The sequence below is a fragment of the Chlorocebus sabaeus genome, chromosome 23, assembly GCF_047675955.1.
Source record: "Chlorocebus sabaeus isolate Y175 chromosome 23, mChlSab1.0.hap1, whole genome shotgun sequence".
NCBI classification, from domain to species: Eukaryota; Metazoa; Chordata; class Mammalia; order Primates; family Cercopithecidae; genus Chlorocebus; species Chlorocebus sabaeus.
Genome location: NC_132926.1, coordinates 13,604,283 through 13,631,909, shown reverse-complemented (window position 1 = coordinate 13,631,909; position 27,627 = coordinate 13,604,283). Strand labels below are relative to the sequence as shown.

The 27,627-nt window shown below is 45.8% G+C and overlaps 1 protein-coding gene across 1 annotated transcript in view; it reads right to left on the bottom strand.

Moving 5' to 3' along the window:
* SLIT3 (slit guidance ligand 3) overlaps positions 1-27,627 on the bottom strand; it is a 637,958-nt gene that overhangs the window by 124,098 nt on the left and 486,233 nt on the right. The window contains exons 9-11 of the mRNA XM_008015258.3: positions 19,621-19,762; positions 8,657-8,728; positions 2,716-2,787 (exon numbers count right to left, since the gene is read on the bottom strand). Coding sequence (XP_008013449.3) covers positions 2,716-2,787; positions 8,657-8,728; positions 19,621-19,762 — 286 coding nt within the window. The remainder of the gene's footprint in view (positions 1-2,715; positions 2,788-8,656; positions 8,729-19,620; positions 19,763-27,627) is intronic.

The window sequence follows — 27,627 nt, the reverse complement described above, 5'->3', positions numbered from 1 at the left end:
TGGGTCCAGCCTCCTCTGTGAACCAGGGAACTGAGCATGGGAGAGTTTGGTTGTTTTTCTTAAGTCCTCTCCAGAGCCCTGAAGTGCACTGACTGCATGCAATATTCCATTTTCACTCGGATCGCAATCCAGGCTGTTATCTTTCTTTGGGGAGACAAAATATTAGGATGCGGAAATGGTAAATGGGCGCGATAAACCAAATCCCCCTTTTCCAGACGCCACTGGGAGTGAAGAGTGAATGTCTCCGTCAGCCTACGGGTGTGTTTCATTAATGTTTCAACAAATTAATGACTAAATAAAAGTCAGCATGATAGCTCAGGCGCACATTTGTAATTCATATTAATGCCCCACCACTCACTGTGCCAAATGCAGTAATGTCCCTGTCTGCCTGTCTCAGCTGATGTCAGGACTTCTAGGGTAGCAGAAGCTGGGGGGCTTGGGGCAGAGGGGTCCTCACACCACCTGCCATGCCTTGGGAGGGCAGGCTTCTGAGCCCAGTGCATCAAAACCGCTGGGAGTGGAGGTGGGCTGAGGCTCTCCTGCCTGTGTGGTCACCTCAGGCATCTGGGTGTACACCTGTCTGACTTCCCATGCCAGGTCTTGCCTTGACTACCTTCTTCTTGCCTTTCAGGTCTGAGGTCAAACATCTCTTCCTTGGGAGATGTCTCTGTAATATTTTAATGTTTTATACCACCTCTTACCCTATTTTAGTTTCTTCATATCACTTCTCTTTATGTCATATTACGTTACTTAAATATTTATTTAATTTTAATTTTTTCTGCCTCCCTCCCCTGCACCTCCCATTTTCCTTGCATGTAGGCCCCATGAATGCAGTGACGTTATATGGCTGTTCATGACTGGGTCTCTAGACCCCAAAATAGAACAGAGTCTAGCACAATAAATATTTGTTGAATGAATGAATGCACACACAGGTAAGGAGTAAAGGCTCTCCAGCCCTTTACCTTGGCTGCTCCTGAGCTGGGATTAGGTGTGTTTGTGTTCAACTTTAAGCTCTGTCAGGCCAAGGATCCTGTGTGTCCAGTTCACTGCCATACTCGCAGTGCCTATAATACTGCCAGTACACAGTAGGCATCTACTGCGTGGATGAATGAATACATCGGGAGTGAGAGGTGCTTCACTTAAACAATGCTCACGTGTATTTCAGAATCGGGCAGCAGCATGTCAATTTCATGTTTGGCAACCAGATTTTTGAATTCCTTTTCCTACAAGACAGGAAGCACCTCATTGCCCTCAGACTGTCTCCAAATCCTGGCTGAGGGAAACCAGACAAGGGAAGAGAGAGGGTGGGGGCAGAGACAGGATCCTGGTGGCAGACGGCCCCTCTCCCTTCTCCTCTGTGATCTTCAGCACAAGCAGACACTAATCTCACACATGGTCCCATCTTTGATATCCCAGCCAGATGTTCTATTCGATAAATGAAACTAATTTACTCTGCAAGCAGCAGGCAACAGCTGAATCAGAGACTTCCCAGTCCTCATCTCCTTCCCGGTGGGATGGGGCCAGGTGGGGGGAAAATGTGCATCTTGTTACCTGTCCACTCATAAATTAGGTAAACAGGTTGCGTGGCTGCATAGAGAGGCAAAATATAGAGAGACTGATCAAGAGTGTGGGTTCTGGAGTCAGACAGCGTGGGTTCAAATCTTGCCTTTCCTACCTGTTACTGTGGACTTTGGATAAGTTACATTTCTGAATAAGTACATGGTTGAATAAAACAAGATTTTTTTTGGCATATTAACTCTGTGCCAAATACAGTTTGTGGTGCTAGGGATACCTCCATGAACAAAACCGATAATAATCCCTGTCTCGGTGGAGCTTAGATTGCCCAAGTTCTTTAGCTGTAAAAGCGAGATGACAATATATTTTATATTTTAGGCTGTGGTGAGGACTAAACCTGACAGACTTCTAGAACAGTAGCTGGTACCCAGTCAATGCTCAGTAAACGCTGCTAATTATCGTTTTACTGTACACATGATCATCACTGGATATGTTAGGTGGGAATGGGATCACTGTCCCTGTCCTGCCTACTAAGAAGCATCCATAGAAGGCTCAAGTGACTTCCCTATGCCACACACGAGTCACTGACAGAATGAGGACATTCTATACCTTCCTGCCTGCAGGGGTCTCGGAACCCCTGGTGGGTGAAGCTTTGCTTCCCACCAGTGGGTTGCCTATGGGTTTCAAAATCAAAGACAGGAAGGGCTATAGGATGGGGTGGATTTTTTTTAGGACAATGGCCATGAGGGTAGTCTGGAGAGAAAGCCTGAAAATCAGCGGAAAAAAATGAGCTCCTCACTTGGCAAGGCCATGCAAATGGGTGGGATGCGGTAACAAACACGCATCACCATCTCTCCTTACACCAGAAAGACAGCGCTGCGGTGGCATGTGGGGAGGGAGCGGGACATGAGGTGGGAGGGGGATGTGAGGTTGGAGTAGAAGATGCATTCGAATTAGAAGCCAATAACTGGGAAAGCTGCTAGGCACTTAATCAATAAAAATAATGCATTTGGGTTGTAGAAATATTCCCCAAGATCAATTTCCCCTGAAGAAATATTTGTTTCTTTTACCAGGTTGCCACAAGTGTGTAAGGGAACATAAAGTCTTGATAAACACCTCCTGAAAAATACAGTCGCATCTCTCTTCCCTCCAGCGCCCCCCTCCCCACCACCCTCAGCCCTCGGCTCGGGCCCCACTTACAGTGAAGTGAGTGATTTCAGGCCCTGGAAGGCATCTGGAGCAATATCCGATATCTGATTCTTGCTGATGTCTCTGAAAACATTAACGGTAAAGTCTGAGAACGTGGCTCAAAGGTGCGATAACGGTCACTCCTAAGTGTGAATCAAGCATTTCAGGCATTCAAAATGGTAAGAATTAATTAATCAATCAAGCAATTCATTTATTCACAGTGCAAGAGAAGGAGCTTAAAGAGCCTTCAGTTCAACTATCTCATGACAAAGTGCACCACGTTTACATCACTCTTCTTGGTTTTCAAAGAACACTCACCCACGGCATCTTGATCAGGACACGAAGCTGTGAACACGTGAGCCATCACTTTGTAGGTGGAAAATAGAACCCAGTCAAATTAGGGCCTTACGTCTCATTACCAAGCAATGAATGGCACAGATGAAACAGGAACCGGCTTCACCCAACCAACCACAGGCCAGGGTTCCTGTAGGCATCTTCTTGCCTCATGCCTCAGCAGCTGCTCATTTTTCTCCCAGAAAGTCCTGAGTCATTTCACCTCCCCAGTGACTTTTCCTCCCTGACCTGAAAGGAGGTTTTGAGCAGTGACTTAAGTCTCTGTCTGGTCCAGTGCAAGCTCTAGGCTGTGTGATATAAGCCCATCCTGGGATTCTCAGGGGACACCTTGGAGATGTGGGCTTGTCACTGGCTGGCAGTGTGTTCCTCACCCGGGAGCAAACCCAGGGCATGAGAATGTCCCAGGCTTTGGATAATGTGAGCAAGAGGGATGCTGTGGGCCGGGAGAATTCTATTAATGCTGGGCCTGGGGCCTGGGGCAGCTAACCTGGCTTTGCAGGTGCAGAGGAATCTCCTCGACCCTAGCTCCTTCCCAGAGGCCCTGAGGCTGCTCAATTGCTGGCATCCCAGTGACTTCTGAGAACCCAGACACCAGTTCTTGCTAATGGCCCTTCACTGAGGGGAAATTCTTTCTCTTAGAGTCATTAGCTCAGGGATGGCCTCTGGGCTCCTGTCACTGGAAGGAGAGATGCTCCAATTTCCTGTGACATCAAACCTCTCCAGTTCTTTTTCTTTAACAAAATAAATCAATGGGTCTTGGAAGGTCAACAAGGAGGTGAGGAGAGAATATGGAGAAAAAAAGCACAACAGAGCAGATTCTTAAGCAATTGACTCCAGCGAGGCCAGACACTCCAGCCTTCCAGCCTCTTAAGCACATGCAGTGGGAATCTTCCTGAGCCTGTTTCCTTCCTTCTTCTAATAGACTTCAAAAGAACCACACCACAACCTTTGCTGAGGCCTCTGCTTCCTCCCCTCCCTGCCTCCAAAGCTTATACTTTGAACGATATTTCACAGGTTAAGGCTTCTTCAGCACAGCTGTCTGGTTTATCCCTTTAGCTGGCGAAATCACCTCCAACAAATCCGCAGATTGCGCTCACAAACTCGTCAGCTTACATCGGGCTTTTCTTCCGAGCTCCGGTTTTGTTTAAGGGTCTTAACAAGCAAATACTGTGGATTATCCTAATCTTACTTGCCCTCAGCGTGGCTGCCTATGCAAAGCATTCCAGGCAAGCACGAAGGATCTGTTCAGACTGGACTAGCGGGAAGGCCTGTGTTGTCTTTTTCCCCCCCCGATTATGAATTGTCCCTTCAAGGTGCTGAGACCTCTAGTTGCAAGAGGAAGCTCTGTGGCCATCAGGGAAACCCTCTGCTTTAGCTTTGGGAGGGCAAACTGGTTTTCAGTCCATGACTTGACTTCTGGACCCATCTCTCCCTACAGTATGAGGTGAGATGCCTCACGGTTTGGAGGTGATGGACAGGGGAAATCGGAGAAATGATAGATAGTTTAGCTGGGAATTGACCTTGGTCACTTTGTCTTTTTTATTTTTATAAAAACGGTATATTTAGGCTGGTCCAAAGGTAGTGAGTTCTCTCAATGGATTGTTCACAGTCAGTTACAGATCAAACTCCTTGTTCTACTCTTTCCTCCTTTTTCACTACTGTACTCAACTAGTCTTTTAAAAACGTATACATATTTGGGGTGCAACACAATGTTTTGATATATGCTTTCATTGTGGAATAGCTAAATCAAGCTACTTAGCATATGCATTACCTCACATGCTTATCATTTATTTGTGGTGAGAACACTTAAAATCTATTCTCTGACCTATTTTCAAGTATAAGATACACTGTTGTTAACTACATTCACCATGTTGTATAATACAATGGATCTCTTGAACTTACTCCTGTCTACCTGAAATTTTGCATCCTTTGGCGAACATCTCCGTTATCTTCATCTCCACCCCACCCCTGCACCACCAGCCTCTGAACATCACCATTCTACTTTCTGCTTCTAAGAGTTCAGCTCTGTTTAGATTCCATGTATAAGTGAGAACATTTAGCACACTTTGTCTTAATTCTTAATTCTGCAAGAAGGAAACAGCAGCCCTGAGAGGTGAAGTACCTGGAGCCCTAAGTGACTGGACACAGCCATTTGGGCACAGAGCAAGCATCTCAAGCCTCCTATCAGCTCAAGGCCCCCTCTGCTCTTCTGTTGTGATGGATGTACAACACAGGGCACTGAGGTGGAAGGCAGCTGGGAGATGGCTCCAGTTGCCCACTGACCTCCATGCTTGACCCTGTCCCTAGCCACAGCAGCTGCCCCTAGAACTGATTCTGGGCACTGGGATGACTCTTCACCAGTGCTTCTCAAACCTCATGAGGGTGTAGATTAAAAATGCACTGCAGAGAGTCTGATTTGTAGGCTGGGAGGTTGGGGCTAGGAATCTGTATATGTAACACATCTCCAGGTGATTCCCATGTAGGTGGTCCCTAGGTCATATACTTCAGGCCACGATGTTTTAGAAAATGGTCTCAGACCCACTTTGGTCCTCTGGGGCTTATAAACTGGATGACCAAGAAGGGGTAGCTTTCCCAGACTGTTTGGAATAGAGGTGGCAAATTCAAGTGCCTACAAATGTCATGCAGGGAATATAAGTGTGAGACACTAGGAAGTCCTGGAGCTTGTGGAACAAGTTGCTCTAAGAGCATGTAAAAGAAAAGAACTCCCAACACCCCATTCTGGCACAATAATAGATAGCCCAGGTGTCAGGCCTACCAGTTAGTTAACCAAACTTGCAAGACCAAGGGGCTGCCTCTAGTGCTTTTCACTGCTTCTCTGTGTCTTCTCTGCTTTGATATAGGTTGAGTATCCCTAATCCAAAAATCCAAAATCTGAAATGCTCCAAAATCTGAAACTTTCTGAGCACGGACATGACGTCACAAGTGGAAAATTCCACACCTGACCTCATGTGACTGATGGGTTGCAGTCAAAACTTCGTGTCATGCATAAAATTATTAAAAACTTCATATAAATTACCTTCAGCGTATGTGTGTAAGCTGTATATGAAACATAAATAAGTTTCATATTTAGACTTGGATCCCATTCTCAAGATATCTCATTACCCACGAAAATATTCCAAACTCTGAAAAATTCAGAACTCTGAAAGGCTTTTGGCTCCAAGCATTTTGGATAAGGAATACTCAACCTTTTAGTTTGTAGTAGGAATGCTTTTTATACTAAGGTGACCACTAGGAATAGGCAGAGACAAAGCCATTCATTCAGGGAGAATTCTTTCTTTTTCTCCCTCCTCCCCTTTCTTCTTTTTTTTTTCTTTTTTGGTAAGAGATAAGAGCAGGATGTGGTTCAGCCACAGTTGAGCGGGGAACTTCCTTCTGTTAGTTATTAGGGATAAACTGGTCATGTATATTTAGGAAAAATTAGGGTTTTGAAATCCATTCTCATCAGGGACCCTACCTCTCCCAAGCCATTGATTGCACTTCAGTCTAGGTTTCTGAAGTTCCATTAGTCGAAAATTTTTAAGTGTGCTCTCTTCTCTATTGCCATCCTCTTGGGGGAAAAAAAGGGCATCATAATAAATATCAGTAGCATCATAAGTGATCAAAAATTAAATTCACTTTCCGGGTCGTGACTGAGAAGGTCTTATGAATTCTGAATGCACAGATCATGGCAAGTCCAATAGGATGGAGAAGGAACAGTAAAACATAGTCAAGCTTTAAATTACCTGGACTTCACAAAAAATTAGAGCAGTAACTTAAATCATGCAAGAGATATAGGTTGGGGCAGTGACTGAACTTGTCATTTTTCACTGAAATTACTATCTGGCTGCATAATCAAGCTGAGTTTTAAAAATGAATTGGGGGGGGGTGCATGGAGAGCAGGCTGGGGAAGCAGGGACACCAGGAGATTAATGGCCCGAGGTTTTAAATATTAAGGCCTATATTTATACAGCTCCTCCAGCAGGAATGCTGCCAAGGGGAGGGAAGAAGTACGTGCTTCGAGCTGCCTCATTATGTTGGTTTCCACTTCTGGAATTGCACCAGGAGAAAAGCTTGTTTGGTTTGGATTTCCAGGGAGATGGGAAGTTGGCTTCCTGAGATCTGAGGGTAAAGCCTACCAATGCCACTGTTTCTCAGGGATATTTATTTTTAACATAAAAGGAATCAGCAGACACTTAACCTCTTTAATGTGGGCCCTCCCACTCAAGGGAAAGCAATGAATCAGCCTCGTGCGGAAGGAAGAAGCAGGACCGAGTCCATGCATATTTCTACCTGACTCTCTCCTTCCTCTGTAGGAGGGTGAGGCGCAGGGAGGGGGGCGGTGTGCAAAAAGAGTAAGTGGAATGAAAACAGCAACTTGGTTACTGGGCTCTACTAAATGATTTCCTAGCCTGAAAAAGGGAAGGAGTATCTGTCCAGAATTTTAATACCTGAGATGGCAATGGTTGGGCTGTTTCTTAATCCTACTGGCTTCCCTGCAGAGCCCCCAGCTCTGAGTGACTCACAGAGCAGTGCTCAAAGTCGTCATGGGATGGGGAAGAATGATGACATTGTCACATGGTGGGGATGAGGGCGGTGATGCAATGGTGCCGTCCAAGCTGCCGTGGTGAGGAAGGAACAGCGGGGTTGGTGTCACCGGGCATCGATGTGATGCAGTGGTGGAGTGATGTGACTTACAGAGCTAACGGGGACGTAGGGGGTGCTCACATGTTGACCATACCCTCCAAGGCTTCTCATTTCATGCAGGAAGAACAGAAAGTCTGTGCCATGGTCTAAGGATGCATGTGATCTAGTACCAACCTTTCCAACACAAGCCCCATCCTCTCCCCTCACTCGTTCCACTCCTTGCTATTCCACAAACCATCGACACATGCTCCCTCAGGCCTTTTACTTGCTTTTCCTGCTGCTTGGGACAGTCTTTCCTGAGAGCTCAGGGCTCACTCCCTTCCTTCTTTTAGGCCACCTGCATGTAGAGACTTTCATGGGCACACCTACCTAAAAGACCCTCCCACCATCACTAATACTCTGATTTCTGATATTTGTTTCTGTATTTTCTGTGTTCTCCACTTGAATGCAAGCTCCATGAGAGCAGACTTAGTTTCTGTTCACTGCTCTATCCATAGATCCTTGCTTGCAGCAGACATTCACTCAGTATTTGTTATATGAATGTATGCAAGGCTACAGGGATGTTGGTGACGGTGGTGTAGACAGCTGTGGGGCCACTGTCACGTCTCTGCCGAAACTCCTATTTTAGGTCCACATCACTGAAGCCAAGGGACAATAAAAACAGTGATATGGATTTTCCAGGCTAATTCATCTCTACCTCCCACACAGATAATTTTACTTTGCTTTAGTTGGAGAGGCTCTTAGCACTATATGTCCAAGCCCACACACCTCACAATCTTCAGAGAACGCTTCCACGTCTTACCACCCAGGCTTAGGACAGTGTTCCAGCTCTGAAACAGAACTGCCCAGGAGGAATGGACGTGGTCCATCACCTGGACAGATTGCCCACTACACGATGCAAACAACCCCGGAAATTGAAAACATGTGGGCTCATTTCTCCACAGGGGAAACTCACATTCGCTTCAGTTTCTTGTACTGGGTGAAGGCTCCTGCAGGGATGGATTTGATGGAGTTCTGTTCTAGGCGTCTGGGAAACAGAGCAGAGAAGAGTCAATTAACCATCCACCTGTCAACAAGTGGTCACTGAGGGCTACTGTGTTCTCTGGCCTTAAGGACAGGGAGGTCTCTCTTATCACAGGTGCACGTTCTGGTTGTGGGAGCCCAGACAAAACACTGCAGGAGCCAGAGAACTCAGGTCCTAGTATGTGGAGCACCTGTCCTAGGGTCTAATTCTCTTTGAGAAAGCTGGAAAGGATGACCTTTCCTTGAGGATTTTTGATTCTTGCTTATGATAAACTGCCTTTGGTGGCAGCTGTTTTCTTCAGAGAAAGCTGTACCAGTAACCAAGCAGAATGCGGAATAAGTCAAAGGGATAAACAGGAGGAAGAGTAAAAAGAGATGGACCATGGGCCAGCAATGCTTATCTGTCATGGAACCATGTCACTACTCAGTTAAACACTCAGCCACATTGCTAATGTGGCAGAAATGTCAACGGTTGACTTCATTTCTGGGCTTTTCCATGGGCTGTTTAAATACAGTGCAGGAACAGCCTTAACATCTTTAGGCTCCCAGCCTGACATTCATCAAACTGGCTCCCTGACATCCTGCAAGGCCCAGGGGCCCAGACTGGACCACTCCCTTGGGCTGCTGCTGGAATCTGTGGCTTTAACCTCTTATGAAGTTTCCTGAAATGCTTCCTCTCCTATTACTTTGAAAGGAACAAGAGACGCTGCAGGCCCAGGGCCCAGAACTTCCTTGGAAGAGAAGGGGCTGTGGGGAATGAGTGAGCATTTCCATTCTTTATTCTTTCATCTCTCAAATGACTTCCTGTCACCAAGAACAGGTGTGGTGGGAAACAGGCATGTGGAGGAGGCGGGGTGCTCTATTAGGGGTGATGAATGGCACCCCAGCCCAGGCTCAGGATCTCATCCTCATCCATCTCCCTTCTCTCCAAGGTGCAGATCTTTTCATCACCTCCTCATTTGGCCTTGATGCTCCCCAAACCCTCAACTGGGAAGACACACAAAAATGTGTGGCAGGGGATGTAGCGGGAACAAAAGGGATAGATGGGAAGAACGGGCTCCCTTGAAGCCTACAGCTAGTGGATGCACATTTCTGGCTGGGATGAACCCATTCATCTTGAAGAGTAATCCCCGCTGCAGAGTAGGGGAGACAGTCGTATTAATTTGTGCCTCTGCGATCTCATCTTCATTGGGGGAACGGAGTATTTGTTACTGGAACCGCTAATGGAGCAGTTTGCCAGCAATTTTCCCATTTCAAACAACATCTCAGCTGCTAATGTGGAATGGTTTGTCAGGCCAACCCATAACACAGACAAATCACTCTCCAGGCAAAAGGAAGGGGGAAAGCGGGGAGAAAGGGGAAAGGCGGGTGAGAGGAGAGAGGGAGTATCAGGACATATCATTCTTGGCTGCCGGATGAATAGAGTCTACAAATGAGACTGCCACGGTCTATTAACAATGCCTTTGTACCCTGCTGGAGGGGGGCGGGGAGTGCACTTTACCAGGAGCACCGTCACAGACCTGGCTGGCCAGCTCACAGAGAGCCACAAAAGCTTGCCACAGGGTCTCAGAGACTGTGGGCTACTGGATACAGCCACCCACAGAGACAGCAGACTCGAGGCAGCCTGCCTTGCCTGAGAAGTTCCAAGGACATGCTCATTTTCCAGCTGAGCATAGAGTTCAGTAGAGATTTCTTAGTCAAGGCAGCAGCTCCATGGATCTCTGGGGCTGCCAGTCAGGTGGTGCGTGCTCTCCAGGAATCCCATCATTCACCTGCCACTGTGGCAAGGGATTTCAGCTGGATGATGCCTCCAGGGAAAGCCACTGTCTGTAACAATGGCAACCCCCTCAGTTTTTGCAAGAGGAGCCACTGCTCCCAGCTGCTGGCCAATGAGCCTATGCAAGTCAGGCCAGCACCGGGTGTGAGGTCTGCGGGCTCTCTATGCAGTTCCTAATCAATTACCCTCCATCTTAATGATGGGTGCAAGAACTGAGGGAGAGATAAATCAATGAACATGATGTGACGCTGGCCCCAAGGAGTTGGAGAATCTGGTGATAGAGGCCAGCCCAAGATGGTGCATCACAGAACCAAATTTTATTGCTACCATAATAAACATCAAGAGCCATCATTTATGGGGTCTAGTTGACTTTGTCTATTATCCCTTTTAATCCTTCCACTTGTGAGGTAAACCATATTGGCCCAATTTTGCAGATGAGGAGAAGAAAACCTAGAGAAATCAAATAGCTTGTCCAAAGTGACAGGGCCAGGAACTGGCAGAACTGATATCTCTGTTTCTATCCATTGGATACGCTGCCTCTATATACTTGTGAAAATGGAGGAACTGAAGGGGACTTTCTCAAAGTCACAGAACAGTTTCAGGGATTAGGGCTCCAGGACTCACACACTGAGACATCATGTGGCCTCTGTGGAAGTAGGTCCTCAGGGAAAAACTGCAGGAACCCAGAGAAGATGAAATATAGATGTGAATATACATAAGACATGCAAATGGAGTGCAAAGATGTGGCTTCCAAACACAGAAAAAAGAATTCCAGGCTTAGCCTGTTAAGCCTGGCAGAGATCTTGCTCTGCATCCTGCACACTTGCTCACTTTGCCTTTTGGTTTTCTTTTCTTCTTCTTCTTCTCCTGCTTTTTTTTTTAAGAGACAGAGTCTTGCTCTGTCGCCCAGGCTAGAGTGCAGCGGTGTGATCATGACTCACTGCAGCCTTGAATGCCTGGACTTAAGTGATCTTCCCACCGCAGCTTCCTGAGTAGATAGGACCACAGGCCCATACTACCATGCCTGGCTAATTTTTAACTTTTATTTTTGTAGAGACAGGGTCTCACTACATTGGCCAGGCTTATCTCAAACTGCTGGCTTCAAGCAATCCTCCTGCCTCAGCTCCTAAAGTGCTGAGATTATAGGTGTGAGCCACCATGCCTGGTCTGGGTTTCATTCTTGTCTGCAGTCACTCAGCTTCTCAGGCTGTTTTGGGCACTGGCTGAACACCCAGCCCCTCCCAGAGTGCCAAGGCCATTGCATGATGAGGGTCAACCCTACCCAAGGAGGCAGCAGGAATTTGTCTGCGGTGGGAGCGTGGTTGTGAACACTTTGTGTACCTTCAGTGTAAAGCAAAGGAAAGGGAAGGGATAACCATCACCACCACCACCACCACCACCACCACCACCACCACCACCACCACCACCACCAAGAGCTATGATGGATCAGGTGCTCAGATATTAGACACCAGGCTGAGAGTTTCACATGGTTTGTCTGACTTAATAGTTACATTCTATGAGGCAGAGCTTATTGGTTATTACCGCCTCCACATTAAACATGAGAACATTGAGGCCCAGAGAGATTAAGTCACTTGCCCAAATTCACAAAGTCAGGGAGAGGTAGAGTTGGGACTCAAAGCCAACTTCATCTGATTTCAAAGCCCAAACTCTCAATCACCAGTCTTTGCTGAATACCATTTGGAGCTGAAGGACCTTCATTTTCTTAGTCCTTTCCAGCTCATCCATAGGGAAAATGGCCCCTTTGTCATGGGAGCAAGGTTGGAAAGTGTGCACACATGTGTGCGTGTTCACATGTGTCTCTGTGCAGCAGGTACGCCTGGAAGGCTTTGCACTTAGCCTAGTCCTGTAACCTAGAACAAGGATGCAAAGGTCCACACTCCTAGTGTGAAAAACTCAATGGAAAGGACAAAAAGAAGCATTCACATCAGCAAAAACTGTCACATTTAGGGATGGTCTGAAGCCAACAGCTGATTTAGGTCTCTCTTAACTGGCACATGTGTCTTTCTTTGTCTGGTAAACATTCTTCAGGCTGCAAACTGATTTAATAGAACTAGCATAAAAACAAACATACAAATCAAACATCTGAGTGTCTTCCCGCACCAGCAAAAACAATGGGAACATCTGATGGGGATTTCAGCCATTTGTGCTCTGTATTGATTTGCCCTAGTTCCTCACATGCTTCCTTAATGATCTGCCATTTGCAAACATGTGACTAAACACAATATATTTCTAGCAATACAGAAGTCAACATTATGTCAGGGAGACTGGCAGGGGCATGGCCGGCACAGGGGCATGTCAGCAAGTCACCTGGTTAAAAGGTCCTGGAGTGTGTGCAAACGGTGGTGGTGGTGGTGGTGTTGATAATATGATGAACATCTACCATTTATTGAGGGCTTCTGATATGTCAGACACTGTCTTCCTCATACACTGGCTCAAATTATTTTTTTCCAACAGTACTATGAACCAAGTAGTATTATTAATATACCCATTTTACAGATGAGGAAATAATGGTACAAAGAGGTTAATTTTCCTAAGGTCAGATAGCTAGTGAATGGTGGAGCCTGAGTTTGAATCCAGGTTGGTCTGGTTGAAGTGCCTGTGTCCTTGACCCTTAGGCTATCCTGCCTCCCACCTAGAAGACACTTTTGTGGTTTCTTAACTCTTTCCCATATCTCTCAGCCTTCCTTGACTTGGGAACTCTTGTTAGGATGTCCAGATCATGCTGAAGGAAGGAAGCCCTTTGTTTATTCTTCCTCTAAGTCATCCTGGGCTAGTTGGATGAACCAGACAACTCAGACCCCAAAGGTTCAGTTCCTAATGCTTCCCTATGTTGGAAGAAGGCTGAAAAGGAAGGTTCCTTTTAAGGTTATGCTCTGGACCCACCTTCTGGGGAAGTCCCTTTCTGGCCTCTCTCTTTCTTTACCATTGGTCCTCATGGTTCTTCAGAAAGGTAGACTGTTGGCTGGGCACGGTGGCTCATGCCTGTAATCCCAGCACTTTGGGAGGCTGAGGTGGTTGGACCACCTGAGGTGAGGAGTTCGAAACCAGCCTGGCCAACATGGTGAAACTCCATCTCTACCAAAAATACAAAAAATTAGCTGGGCATGGTGGTGGGTGTCTGTAATCCCAGCTACTTGGGAGGCTGAGGCAGGAGAATCGCTTGAACGTGGGAGGCGGAGGCTGCAGTGAGCTGAGATCACACCATTGCACACTCTAGCCTGGGCAACGAGAGCAAAATTCTGTCTTAAAAAAAAAAAAAAAAAAAAAAAAGAAACAAAGAAAGGTAGAGTGTCTTAGACTCTCCCATCCAGTTTATATGTTTGATCCACAGAGAAGATGAGGAATGTAGGCATATCTGAGAAAAGCTATTCCCAACCTGTGCTGTGTGTAGACACCTGGAATTGCCTGCAGAAAGCAGAAGTACAGACACAGCACAGAGCAAGATTTGCTTTTCTTATTCTGTGCATGTGCTCAGGTGCCACAGAGGAAATTATTTTTTTGTCTTAGAAAAAAATGGATGAAGAATTGCATGGGAACTTGAGACTAAATCATTCTGTGATGACACATACATATACATGTGCATAGGTTTTTGCTTTCCGCATTTTTTTTAATAGCTTCGAAACAGTGCAGTGTGCTCACTTTCTCCATGTTATGTTATTTAATCTACACGGGAGATTTCTAGGTAGGTATGACGACCCCCTTTATGCAAAGCGGGGAACTGAATGAGGCATGGAGATGTTAAGGAATGTGCTTTAAAGTAAGAGGCAGAACAGGGATTCAAACCCCCCGAGTATGGATCCCAAGGCTCTGTTCCCAGCCACTCTGTCTCATCAGCTTCTCCTTCATACCACCTGCTCCCATGCCACACTATCAACCCTCCTTCCATGTGGCAGTCCCACACATGGAAACCTGGTGCTCTCAGAAAATCCAAGAGTCACTGATGTCTATGATTTCTAGAACATTCCAGCTCTTTGGTTCTGTTAGCTAGTTTGTTGTGTTTTTAATTCTGTGTGTCTTTCAAAACCCCTGGAAGCTGGTAAGAATGGAATATTTGCTATTGTTAAGTGGCTGCCTCCCTATCTCAGAGAGACAATGTGGTTAAGGTGGGGCAGGGGGAAAACTGGGGCCATTTCCCCCACCAGATGCTCTCAATTATGACTGGACATGGAAATCTGTCCATAGCCTTTCTTCATGGAAGACATTTAGCTTCCATAGCGGAAGATATGAGACACGGGATACCACCATGGGGAGATACAGAGCAAAAGTGGGAGAAGATGGGACTCTAAGGACAGATGGTCCCTCCAGAGCTTTTGAAGACTCATAAGGGCGTCTGAAGACCACAGAGCAGAGGAACATGTGGGTCTCTGGGGCTTCCCATAATCTAACCCTGCTGGAAGCCAGAGCTGGTTCAGAGAACCGACAGGGTGCAGCGAGAACGGTGCCATTGGTGGGAGCTCAGCTTCGAAGAAAATCTGCAGTGAATCATCATTTCGCTGTGGGTTCTCTGGAAGAAAGCTATTTTTAGAGGAACTGGCTCTGGTATTCGGGGACACCAGCACACACTCCTCTGAGCTGCTTTGGCTTGGGAAGCATCGGAGAGAGTCTGCAAGACTGCTTTGTGTGAGAGAAAGTCAACTCCCTCCCCTTCCCCTAAAGTTGGGAGTGCAGAGCCCCTCCCAAGGTTAAGGCAATTTACGAGAATTAATAGTGCTAAGGATTGAGAAGAGGGAGTGGAGAGCTTAATATGGTACCAAACATTCCTAAGGAGGAAGGACAAATCTGGATTATATAGGTGGCCATGGACAAGGGGTGGAATTCTCAATAAGAAAAAGAAAAAAAAGCCACATTTGGATGTCTTTGGAATGATAAATCAGATACCTCCTATTCATCCTGGGGTGCATCCTGCTGTTTCAACTCTCTGCTCCCTTTTTTCTCATCTTCCCACCCATCTGCTGACCTGTCACATGACAAAAGACTGTTAGGCCATCACACAGGTCCCCAGATACATGGAAGAAGCAGGATCCCCCCTCCAACCCACTCTCAAGTTCTCTCTTACATGTCACCTCTCGAACTTCCCTATCCAACCATAGAGACTCATCGCCTCTGCTTTAATTTTTCAGTTTCATTTTATCACAGAAGAGGAGGCGGCAAGCACAGCAAGAAAAGTCCTGGGCAATCCATCTGGTGGACCGTGGGTGCCTGATACACAGGGGCAGTCTTATTTACATATATGAATACATTTGCATGAAGATGAGCTACTCCCAGGTTCAAGTCATAATGCAAGTGGCAAGTCTAGTTCCAGAACCTATTCTCTCAACCATAACCCTTCAAAGAACTGACCCATGTTTATGGAGGAATCTTTTGTGTAGGTAGCTCCAGCTCCTAGGATGTGGTTTCTAACCATTGTCATCATCCTAATAAAGGTCGTGGTGATAGTTGTAGTAGTTGCCAGTGTGAACTAACAACAAGCATTGTTAATATAGTATATCCTATGGACCAGACACAATGCTAAGCATTTTACTATATTCATTCACCTAACTTTCTTAAGAACCAGTAAGGAGGTGCCATTAGCCTCTGCGTTTTGCAACTGAGGAAACTAAGGCTCAGAAAAGTTATCTGTCCATGGCTACAAGGCAGAGTCAAAGCTGGAATGCATGTCTGCTGGGATCTACAGTCTATACTCTTAACTTCTTGGTTGGTTGTCTCTGTTTATTTCTGGAAACACTCTAGCTAGGATGGTCATTCTCAGACTTTTGGATTTCAAAGACTAGGTGGTGACAAGACCTTTTATTTGGCCAGTTATGGCAATCTGTGGTGTGTGTACTATGCAATACACATAAATGATAATTATACAATAATTACACATATATAACACACAGACTACTCTGTCTTCAGTGGTTATCATTTTATAAAATAAAAGACATTTTTAAAAACAATGATAACAGAATAAGGAAGTCCAAAAACTTAAAGGATGCTCCCTTAAACTGAATATTTTTGCTCAATAGAAAAATATCACATTGTTCTTGTTTTTCTCACTTTACCTGATATCAGGGAAAAACTCAATCATAATAGACAGGCTTTTGGCAATTACTGTTCCAGCTTGTCAAATTGCTTTTAAACTTCAACACATCCAGGTGTGAGTCCAACCTTCCAGGTATGGTCTGGCCTGCACAAAGCCCACCTCTGATGTGATTATCTGCAATTTCTCTCTCCTGGAGAGCTGAGCTGTGCATCCATAAGGTCCAAGCTGAGAGTATAGAGATGTGAAGTGGAAGCGGGGTGGCAGGCCCAGAGCCCCTTAATCAGGGCTGGGGTGGGTTCACTGGCTACAGCCTGGCTACCTGGACTGGACTCTTTCATCAGACTGCAGTTTTGGAACCTAGCCAAGGGACAGTCTGTGGCTGCCAAAGAGAAAACATAAAACTTGGCAGATGGAAGGAGAAAAGAATACGATGGGGCAGGGAAGGAAAGGAACGATACATAGGAATCTGAAATGAGATGAGGGCTGGTGAGAATTGTCTTGAACATCCACTGTGGGAGGGCCAGAGGCCCATTGTGGTGTGGATGGTGAGGGAAGGGAAGTGAAGGTTAACTGGGTGGAGAAAGAGACGGGCGGAGGGGGGAAGAGAAGAGGGAAGACCGTGAGTAGAGCAAGGGGGAGAAGGGGAGAAATGCATCAAGGGAGGGAGAAAATGATGAAGAGGAGGCTGGGCATGGTGGCTCATGCCTGTAATCCCAGCACTTTAGGAGGCCGAGGTGGGTGGATCATCTGAGGTCAGGAGTTCAAGACCAGCCTGGCCAACATGGTAAAACCCCATCTCTACCAAAAGTACAAAAAAATAGCTGGGTGTGGTGGCAGGCACCTATAATCCCAGCTACTTCGGGAGGCTGAGGCAGGAGAATTGCTTGAACCCAGGAGGTGGAGGATGCAGTGAGCCAAGATTGTGCCATTGTACTCCAGCCTGGGTGAGAAGAGCGAAACTCTGTCTCCAAAAAAAAAAAAAAAAAAAAAAAGAAAGAAAGAAAGAAAGGGAAACAGTGCAAAAAGGAAAGAAGAGGGCAAGGATAGGAAAGAGGAGGAATGATGGAAGGAGGGAGATATTTAAAGTAAATTAGATAGTATGTTGGAAGGCCATAGGAGGAGCAGGAGAGGTAGGTGAGGACTAAGTAGATTCTGTAGAGGGAGAGCTCTCTAAAGCTAGAGCACTGGACCACAGGGACCGAAGGAGAGGTGCATAAAAACCCTAAGGGAATGAATTGTCAGTGTTTGTGGAAAGGAAGGCGGAGGGCCACAGAAGGCGGGGATGGCAGGAAGAAAGGACTCTTTACTGACCAGCTCCTGCCTGCCAGATGGTATGGAGGCACGGGTTGTGTCTGCTAGGGCTGGAAAATGAGACTGTAAAGGAATCAAAGAAAAGTTGGCAAAGTAGGTGAAGAAAGAAGAAGTGAAGACTCCACTCTACTGGTAAGTCATGTGCTTCTTCCCATTTCAATCAAGGTAAAGCCAAAGTCTTTAACACATCCCAGGATGTGGCCCCTCCTTACCTCTCTGATCTCATCCTGTTACCATCCCTTTTGTCTACTCTACTCCAGCCACACCGGCTTTCTGGAGCATCCGGCCCACTCCAGCCTCAGGGCCTTTGCACATGTGATTCCCTCAACCTGTAATACTCTTCCTCCAGATAGCCATTTGGTTCTCTCGCTTATTTCCTGTCCTTTTCTTGTTTTATTTTTCTCCATAGAATCTACCTTCTGACATGTTATCTAACTTACTTTACTTTGCTGCTCATTTATCCCCGCCACCACTAGAATGCAAGTGTTATACAGGCAGAAATGTGTCTGTTTTGTTTGTTCCTGTCTTTCCAAGCACAGAACAATGACAGGAAAACAGTGGGCTCACAACAGATGTTTACTGAATGAATACAAGAATGAATGAAAGAGTCAATGGCCCTCAATTGGAATGCAATAGGAACAGAAGGGCACACACAGGGAAGGGGAAGAGGAGGAGGAAGAGGAGGAGGAAGAGGAGTAGGAAAGAAGAAAGGGGGGAGATTAGGACAAAGCAGAAAGGCAAGGGGAATATGTATCTTTTATTTGGGGGGATTTTACTGAATGATGTTCTCAGTAGAAGGGTTCCATATAATGATCTTTTTAATCAAGCCAACTAAAGGTGAAGGCAGAAAAATGAAAACAACAGTTGCTATTTAAAGAGTAATCTTGAGGTCAACGTTGACTGGCCCTCTACTCATTTTAGAATGAGATACTGGCCATTTTCTAATGTATGAGGGGAGAGTGGACTAGACCAAACTATGTGGACAAATACATTTTACTGGAATTTTTGACATTCATGTATACACAGAGACATACACAATCTTGTGTCGTTACCTAAAAAAGATCTAATCGAGAGGACAAAAATCACATCTGAGGTAATTAGGAGCTCAGTCCTCCTCTCAGATAATGGTAGCTAAGAAATGAGTGAATCATTTATTTACGTCCTGCTACTTCCACCACTATTTTACAGAGTACCTGCCCATGTGCAGAGGACTGTATGAAGTGCTCCACAGGTAGTATTTCATTTAGTTTTCACAATGACCCATTGAGGTGTCATACCATAAGTATCACATTAATATAGGTGAGAAAACTAAAGATGAAAGAGACGTTATTTTACCTGATGTCACACAGCTAGTAAACGGTATGGCCAGGATACAAATACAGTGTGACTCTAAGGCGAGGATTGGCAAAGTCATTGGGATGGGCCAGACAGAACATACTTCAGGCCTTGTGGGCCATGCAGTCTTCTGTGACAGCTGCTCAATACTGCCATACGAGGTATTCAAAAACATTTTATTTACAAAAATAGGCGGTGGGAATCCTTGGCCCCAGGCTACAGCTTGCTGATTCTGATCTTGAGTCTATGCTCTTGACCACTGAGCTATCATAGCTGGGAAAGTGTGGGAGGACAGCAAAGAGATTCTTGAGTGTTTTTAATGGTTAGCTCCCACAGCCCCACATGCTGATGGCCTAGTGGGTGATCGGCTGGGACAGGGAGCTGAACTCGCCAGGGACAGTTGTGGGGAGTGTCAGACAGGTGCACTTACATTTCGACGATGCCCTCTGGCAAGTTGGCAGGAATCTCCGTCAAGCCCTTCCCTCGACAGTCCACGATGTTATTGCTGCACGTGCAGGGCGAAGGGCAGGAGATGGAGTTGGCATTGCAGGATGGGGGCTCCGAGTGGGGGGCTGTGGAGCCAAGGCACAACAGTCAACTTATGTCAGTGTCAGGAGCTGCCTGGGCTTCTGTGTGCTTAACCAGCATCCTAAGGGCACAGCATGACCTGACAGCCGTCTGAAAAATGATCACCAGCTGACATCTCCTGTCACCTGGGAGACACAAGTGCCACAGGCTAAATATTCAGCAAAGAGGAGAGAGTCTGACCTTCACCTCGTTGTCTGAGTTGCTCCACCTGCTCTGTTGCCCTGTCATCTCCATCTTTCAGAGAAAGAGGGGCCCTCAGAATCAATCACACATGAAAATACGCTGCTAGAATCCAAAGAGCTTACGATGGGACCACTTTCCCAAGGTGCATCTTGGGTTCTGACTTTTAGCTGGTGACTGGATGCTGAGTGTAAATATAGCTTTTAGACCTTTCTCTAGTGGCTGCAAGCCACAGGGCTACCAAAACCAGGTGGTAGAATTTCCCCATTTGGGGCATTGATGTTGTCGAAGTGTTAATACCCCCATCAGCAGCTACACCCAAGGCATTTCCAAATGGCTTCTATGTCTAGGGAACATGCAAATAAAACCTATCTCACCTGAAAAAAAGGTGAATAAGTTACTACATATTTTGAAGCCAGCTGTTAATTTTGTTTGAGGTGAGAATCAGTGTGAATTTCAAGCAAAGTGATAGAAAGCCAAGCAAATAGTACCCAAGGAGCTCATTTAGAAAGCCAAATGTAGATAGACATATCCATTACTAACCCAACTCAAGACTCAAAGAGTCACCAGGAATCTAAATCACTTTCTCTGGTGGTCACATTAAATCCTGAATACAAGAAGTAAATGCAAATATTTTAAAGACATTGTAAACATTTTCATGCTATGACTATTCCCTCAAAGTGAGGTAAGACTCTTAATCATATGGTTAGCTTTCCAAATGTGGATTTTTTGGTCCAATATAGAAGCTCAACCCCACATCCCTCCCAGGACCTCATCCCACTGCTGCTGGATGCAGCCAGTGGGGGTTATTTCAGTGCCTTTCCAGACTGCCCTCAGGGAAAAGAGCCATGACTGAGACCAAACTTAGATGAGGTCTGCAGATTGCCTCACTGCTTGGACATGGGGCCTCTGGCTCGGGGCTCTTAATTGTAGATTAAACACAGAACATGAAAAAAGTCTGCAGGGAAAAAGTGATTTTTGGTCTGGCCCCTGTTCACTGGAGAAACTGAGTCTGGGAAGCCAGAGTGGGTCTAGCTATTGGGGTTGAGCCAGACGACCAGCTGAACCTGGTGTCCTATTGGGACACCGAGGCTTCAAACAGAGGGTCGTGCTCTCCGCGTTCAATAGTCCTCATGGGCCCGAGAGTGGATCCTCCTGTAGGGGCTCCAGTTGATATCTACAGCTTAATTTGGAACGTTCACCTTCCCAGTCAACCCAATGACCAAAGATTCTTACTTCCCTCGACCTCACTTACATATACACAAAACAAAAACTGAGAAAATGGCCTCAGAGTGGGGATGTTCGAGAAAATATTCTTGGCCAGGGTACATGGACCTCCAAGTTGCCAGTGCCACACAAGTGGATCTAATGGAGACCACGGAAAATGCCAGAAAGATGATGACTTACACTAAATTCCCAGCTGGAACATTCTCCTAGAGAGAGTGATGATACTGGCTTTCTTCCAAACTGGGAAAGCCTTTACACTTCTCAGAAAGTGGAAACCACAGAGAGCCAACCTGTAAGAGCCTCGGCTCAGGAATGGGAGAGTGTTGTAGCTGACAGTGTGGGCTCTGGGTCCCACCGCCTCTATCTGATTCCTGGTTCTATCACTTCATCCTTATTTCCCTGTGCCTCAGTTTTCGCATCTGTAAAATGGGGAAAATAACAATACTTATTTCATAGCATGGTTTTGTTGTGAAGGCAAAGGTAGGTAATGCCTGAGACATCTTTAGAAGAATATACAGCACAGGGTAAGAGCTTGGTAATGTTCGTTGTTATTATTGGGTCTGCTGTGCCGCAAATTGTCTGTAAGACCTTTGGCAAATCACAGTACCTCTCTCTGAGCTTTTTTTGGTACCATGTCAGTGAATAAGGAGTTTGGATTGCATGATTACTGAAGTTCTTTCTGGGAAGGAGTGAAAATACCTAACATCTTTACCTCCTCTGCTCCAGCTCTCTTTGCAGACAGCAAAGGGAATTCTACAGTGTGAAAGGCTCCCATCCCATCACCCACATCAAAGGGAGGTTGGGAGCGGTTGGCCTCAGATGTCAGGGTGTTTGAAGTACAGATGGCGTTCCCTAAAGAAAACTGCCAAACCTGGCCTTCCACATCAAGAGAAGAGCACACCTGACAAAGCCAGGGAGAAGCCCCACACTTGGGACACCTTCCTGTTTGGAAATGTCAGGAATGGGAGTCTGAACTCTTGCGTTTTCCATCTGTTCAGGCGGAGGGACTGGACAGCCCTCCCTCTTCTGATCTGTGAAAATATTACTTGAATGGGGTGTGTCGGAAAAGGGGAAAGAAAGATGCCATATCCAAGGGCTTATAACGGCGGTGGAAGTTCTAACACGGAAGTCTTCCAAAAGTACCCCTTTCTGACTTCCGTTCTGAAATTAATTCTGTTTTAAACCAGACCCAGGGCACAGCCTTGAGTCCCTCTGGGAACTCGCTGGGTCTTCCGCAGGGCGAGTCCCATTCTGTTTGACTGTGTGTGCTACATTTCGAGGGATGCTGTCAAGGCAAAAAAAGTCTTTGAAAAAGATTCCTTAACCAGGTCACTAACAACACCTTTAATTACGCAGAGAGAAGCAATGGTAATTATAGCCTCCGATAGCACCCTGGGCTGGCAGCTCACCAGCCAGGCACTCACACATGGTGAGGACAGTTACCTTCCTGTTTCAACAGAACACTCCTGGCTTACAATGAGGTTGAAAGATGGCTTCGTTTTCCCTAGAAACATTCTCCTGTGATCAGTGTCCATGGACCAAGCCCACTCCCTGTGGGCCATGGAGAGCTAGATGGCAGAAGTCCCTCCCCTTTGCTCCCTGTCTGGACTGAGATTGGAATGTAAATTCCATAATGGCAGTGTGTTTTTTTCAGTCTTAATCACTGGTGTACTCTCAGTGCCTAAAACAGAGCTCCATACAACACACGGACCCAGAAGCATACCTTGGCTAAATGAGAAGATGAGTACATGAAGGACACCAGCCCAGAAGCCTGGCAGATGTGGAGGGGCTAAATGTCACAAAGCTACAGAGGCGAGCCTTCCTTCTGGAAGGGTCCTGAGGGAAGCTCCCTGAGTTCTGAGTACCTGGGCTCTGGTAGGTAGGATGAGCTGTAGAATGGGGAGGTGGAGTGGCTGTGGGAGATGGGAATCTGTCTGCAGCTGTCTTCTTTCCACCACAGCTTTCTGTGCTGGCAAAATCACTTGTCCAAGACACCTGGGGCCCCTCTGAGCCCATCTCACCTGCACAAGCCAGGGTGTCCTAGGCACTCTACTGAGCTCTGTCAACAAACCCAGCCCTTACTATCCACACATGTTGGGGAAGGTAGAGGCAGCGGATTTCCAAGGAGGACAAAGTAAGGAAACACCTATCATTTTACCCAGCAAATTATGTGACTGTAAGCTGGGAAACAGAGGGGAATGGGAATAGCAATTTTATATTGGGATAGAAGGAATCACTCTCTGTATCTCTGATGAAAGGGGAACATCTGTCTGCATGCACATGTGTATTCGTCTTGTACAGCATGCTCTTACGGTGGTCTCATGACCCACACTGTCCTTGAGCGAGCCTATCTACTGGCAAGAAAGGTGGCCTTAACTCAGAGCACAGTGATGCACTAGGCTATAGAACCCGTGTCATAAGATGTTTTGCTTAGGAGCACGTGGACTTGCTCTTCGTGTCTTCATTGTGAAATAAGCGTCCACGCTATCTGTTCTTGGAGCTCTTTCAGTGGCACTAAAATGCTGCTCTGCTGAGGCGGATTTCTTCTCCAGAAAAGGGGGATGGGGATGCGGCTGAAGTACGTGTCTCCCCTCTGGGAGGTCTTGGTCACCACTTTAGCTCTGGGCTGTCCATCTGAAGCCAAAGCTGTCTCTGGACCAAACAGGGCAGGACAGCAACTACAATTCCTAACCTTCAGATGTCTTTAAGGCCCCCTGGACCACGGCCTGATGACTTCAAGCGGGACAGAGCAGAGCCTGGGACAGTGGAGGCCCCTCCCAGCTCCTCACTGATCATTAGCGGCGCTGCCTCCGGTCCAGGGGACACTCAAGTGAGTAAGAGGGGAGGTGTGCGTCTCCAGCCCAACCTCTCACAGGGCAAGTCCCTGCAACCACTCGCGTGGGTATTGTGCCTGGTATCCCATCTCTGCTGCTTGTATAACTGCCCCTGAAGTTATCAGAGGGAAGAAAGACTGAGCCATAACCAGGGACCTGGCTCCTGCCCAGCCACTTTGTTCTCCCAATTGGTAAGATGGGGATGATGATCACGCTGAAAGCAAAAGGCCCTAACTTGTCTGCTGAGATAAGTGGGAAAAAGACCACCGAATTTCAGACTTAGATGGGCCCATAGAGATGGCAAGGAAAGAGAAGCCCTGAGAGAGGAGGGGACTTGCCCAAGGACACAGTGGGGGCCAAAATGAGAGTAGCCATCAGTCTCATGATAGCAACTAACATGCAGTCAATGTGTACTATGTGCCAGACACTGCCTTGAGTGCTCTGTATATATTATCTTACTTGATCCTCATAAAACCCATGATTTAGGTTCCATTCTTTTTTTCTCCCTTAGCATGAGATGAGGAAACTGAATACGGAGGTTAAGCAAACTGCCCAAGATCATAAAGCTAGCAAACAACAATGTTTTAATGTTTAGCCCTGTGCTCTTCTTTCTCTGCCAAAAGGAACCCCAAATTCTTCTATTTATTGCCATGAAATTGAAAACCATCAGAGTCTTGGAATCTCAAGAGGTAGGAAGAGCGGGCTCAGGGACTGAGACACAGACTGTGTAAGCTACACTAGAGATGATCAAACACTCTTGTGTTAGAGCTGTGTTTATTTCTATCTTTAAAAAAACCTCATCCACAACGAGCTATCACCCCATCCCGGTTAGAATGGCTATTACCAAAAAGACAAAAAATAACAAATGCTGGCACCAATATGGAGAAAGGGGAAATCTTATACACTGTTGGTAAGAATGTAAATTAGGACAGCTACAATGGAAAACAGTATGCAGGTTCCTCATAAAATTTGAAACAGAAGTACCATAGTCAATGATTCGACTATTGGGTACACATCCAAGGGAAATGAAATCATTGTGTTGGTGAGGTATCTGCACTCCTATGTTCATTGCAGCATTAGTCACAGTAACCAAGATATGGGATCAACCTAAGTGTCCATCAGTGAATGAATGGATGAAGACAATGTGCTGTATACACACAGTGGAATACTATTCAGCCACAAAATATCCTGTCATTTGTAGCAACATGGATGGAACTGGAGGACGTTATGTAAGGTGAAATAAGCCAGACACAGAAGACAAAATACCACATGATCTAAGTTATATGTGGAATCTAAAAAAGTTGCTCTCATAGAAGTAGGAAGTAGAATGGTGCTTACCAGGGCCTGGGGAGGGTTTTCGGGAGGACATAGGGAGAGACTGATCCACAGACACAAAGTTACGGTTTGAGAGAAGGAGTAAGTTGTGGTGTTCTAGTGCCCAGTAGGATGACTACAGTTAACAATATTGTGTTGTATATTTCAAAATAACTACAAGAGAGCATTCTGAATATTCCCACCGCAAATGTATGAGGTGACAGACATGCTAAATCCTCTGATTTGATTTTTACGTAATATATACATATATTGAAACATCACACTGTACACTATCAGTATGTTCAATTATTGTGTGTTGATTCAAAACAAACAAAAAAAAATTACAGAATATTTTGAAAGTCCGAACAACAACAAAAAACCTCACTTGGTAAAAGTGCAGAGTCGAAAGCTCCTATGGCCTTGTGAGCATGTGGAAATAAATTAATTCCAGTATTCAAATTAAGCATCCTTACTGGCCTCTGGCCTTTCAAAAGCCAACAACAGACTGCGATGACAATGGGACTTGAGCAATTATGATGAGAATATAAATGAACGTGATTTAAATACCAGAGGCATGATAATTTTGGGAATGGCTAAATAAACCTAATAATCTCATTCCTGCAATGTCCAATTATGGTGTTTTAATTAAAACTTCCTAAGGAGATGGGTGGCTGGTCATGGCTTACCTTAATTATCTTTGTACTTAGTAACTAGTCCCAAATTTTATAAAAAAGATGACAAAAAGGGAAAGTTTCTTGTTTCTAGGGAGATAAGCATATTTCATTTTTAATAATAAATGAAGTGCTTATTGAGAGGCTATTAGGTTCGAGCTTTGTTCTAGGCATTTGGGGCACCTGAAAAAGTATACGACGTGGCCCCTCATTACTAGAAGACAAGATTAATGTCTGTAGGAGAGGATATCTCACATTTAAGGCCAAGGGCAGGAAAGTGTGAAACAGATGGACAAACCAATGGGTTCAAAGATATTCAAAGCAAAGAGATAACTGATTCAGGAGGTCAACTAATAACCCTGAATTACAAATTATGACTGGTAGAAACCCTTCCAGATTAAGGTACCAGAAAATTAACACGTGGAAGATAAACCCTACAATTTAAACCCTCAAATAAACCCTTTAGATAAGGATGAAAAAAAAAAAAACTCCAACAAATTGCAACTCATGTAACATGAACTTCTTCTCTGGTCTATGATCATGAACTTTGATAAAGTTCTGGTCTGGTTCAGGCCACAAGCAACCAGACACCTCTAGACGTAGGACCCTAACCTTCCTCTTGAAAGAAGAAAAGTTCACAGAAATCCTTTCAGCAGAGGCTGAAGGGAGCCAAGTAGTCAAGTTGTATAACACAGGGAAAAAAATTAATAAAAAAATAAAGATCTATTTCCCCACCCTTGTGAAAAATTCCCAATAGTCTCCCTAGAGGAAGAAAATAAATGCCTTCAACTGGAAAGGTACAATTGACAGAGGAGATGAATTTTGCCAAAGTGCACTGCTAGCAAATTTCTGGGTTAGCTGAAGTGATAAGGAGCCCATATCCAGGGCTTCTGGGGAGAAGAAGCTGGGCTCCAGACAGCTGGATTTAATTCAAAGGGAGATATCAGGGACTTGGGCAGACAGAGCCCTCACGGGCTAAGCGAGATAAAGCTCTTTCCTGTCTCTGGAGCCATGTGTTTGGTGAAATTTTCGATACCATTTAAAGGCTCAGGGAGCTTTTCTTATGCTGCCTGGATGGGGACTGCTGGTGATGAAGCTATGCCCAGGGATGGCTTAATTGGTACCCCGATGCCTCTTTTCCTCCCGAGTGGATGACCTCTATTTTGTAAGAGAAGTTCTTGTCTTCAGTTCTTGACTGAATTTCTCCTCCTGTGGTTTAACAGGTGAATAGCTTGAATGAGGGGCATTTGGGGTTTTTGCAGTTAAAAACCACCACAGAGCCGAGCGCGGTGGCTCATGCCTATAATCCCAGGATTTTGGGAGGGCGAGGTGGGTGGATCACCTGAGGTCAGGGGTTCGAAAGCAGCCTGGCCAACATGGTGAAACCCCATCTCCATTAAAAATCCAAAAACTAGCTGGGCGTGGTGGCAGGTGCCTATCATCCAGCTACTCAGGAGGCTGAGGCAGGAGAATCACTTGAACCCGGGAGGCGGAGGTTGCAGTGAGTCAAAATACTGCCATTGCACTCCAGCCTGGGAAACGTGAACGAAACTGTCTCAAACAAACAAACAAACAAACAACCCACCACAGACAGGTCCATACAAAACAGTGTCCTTCAGGTGC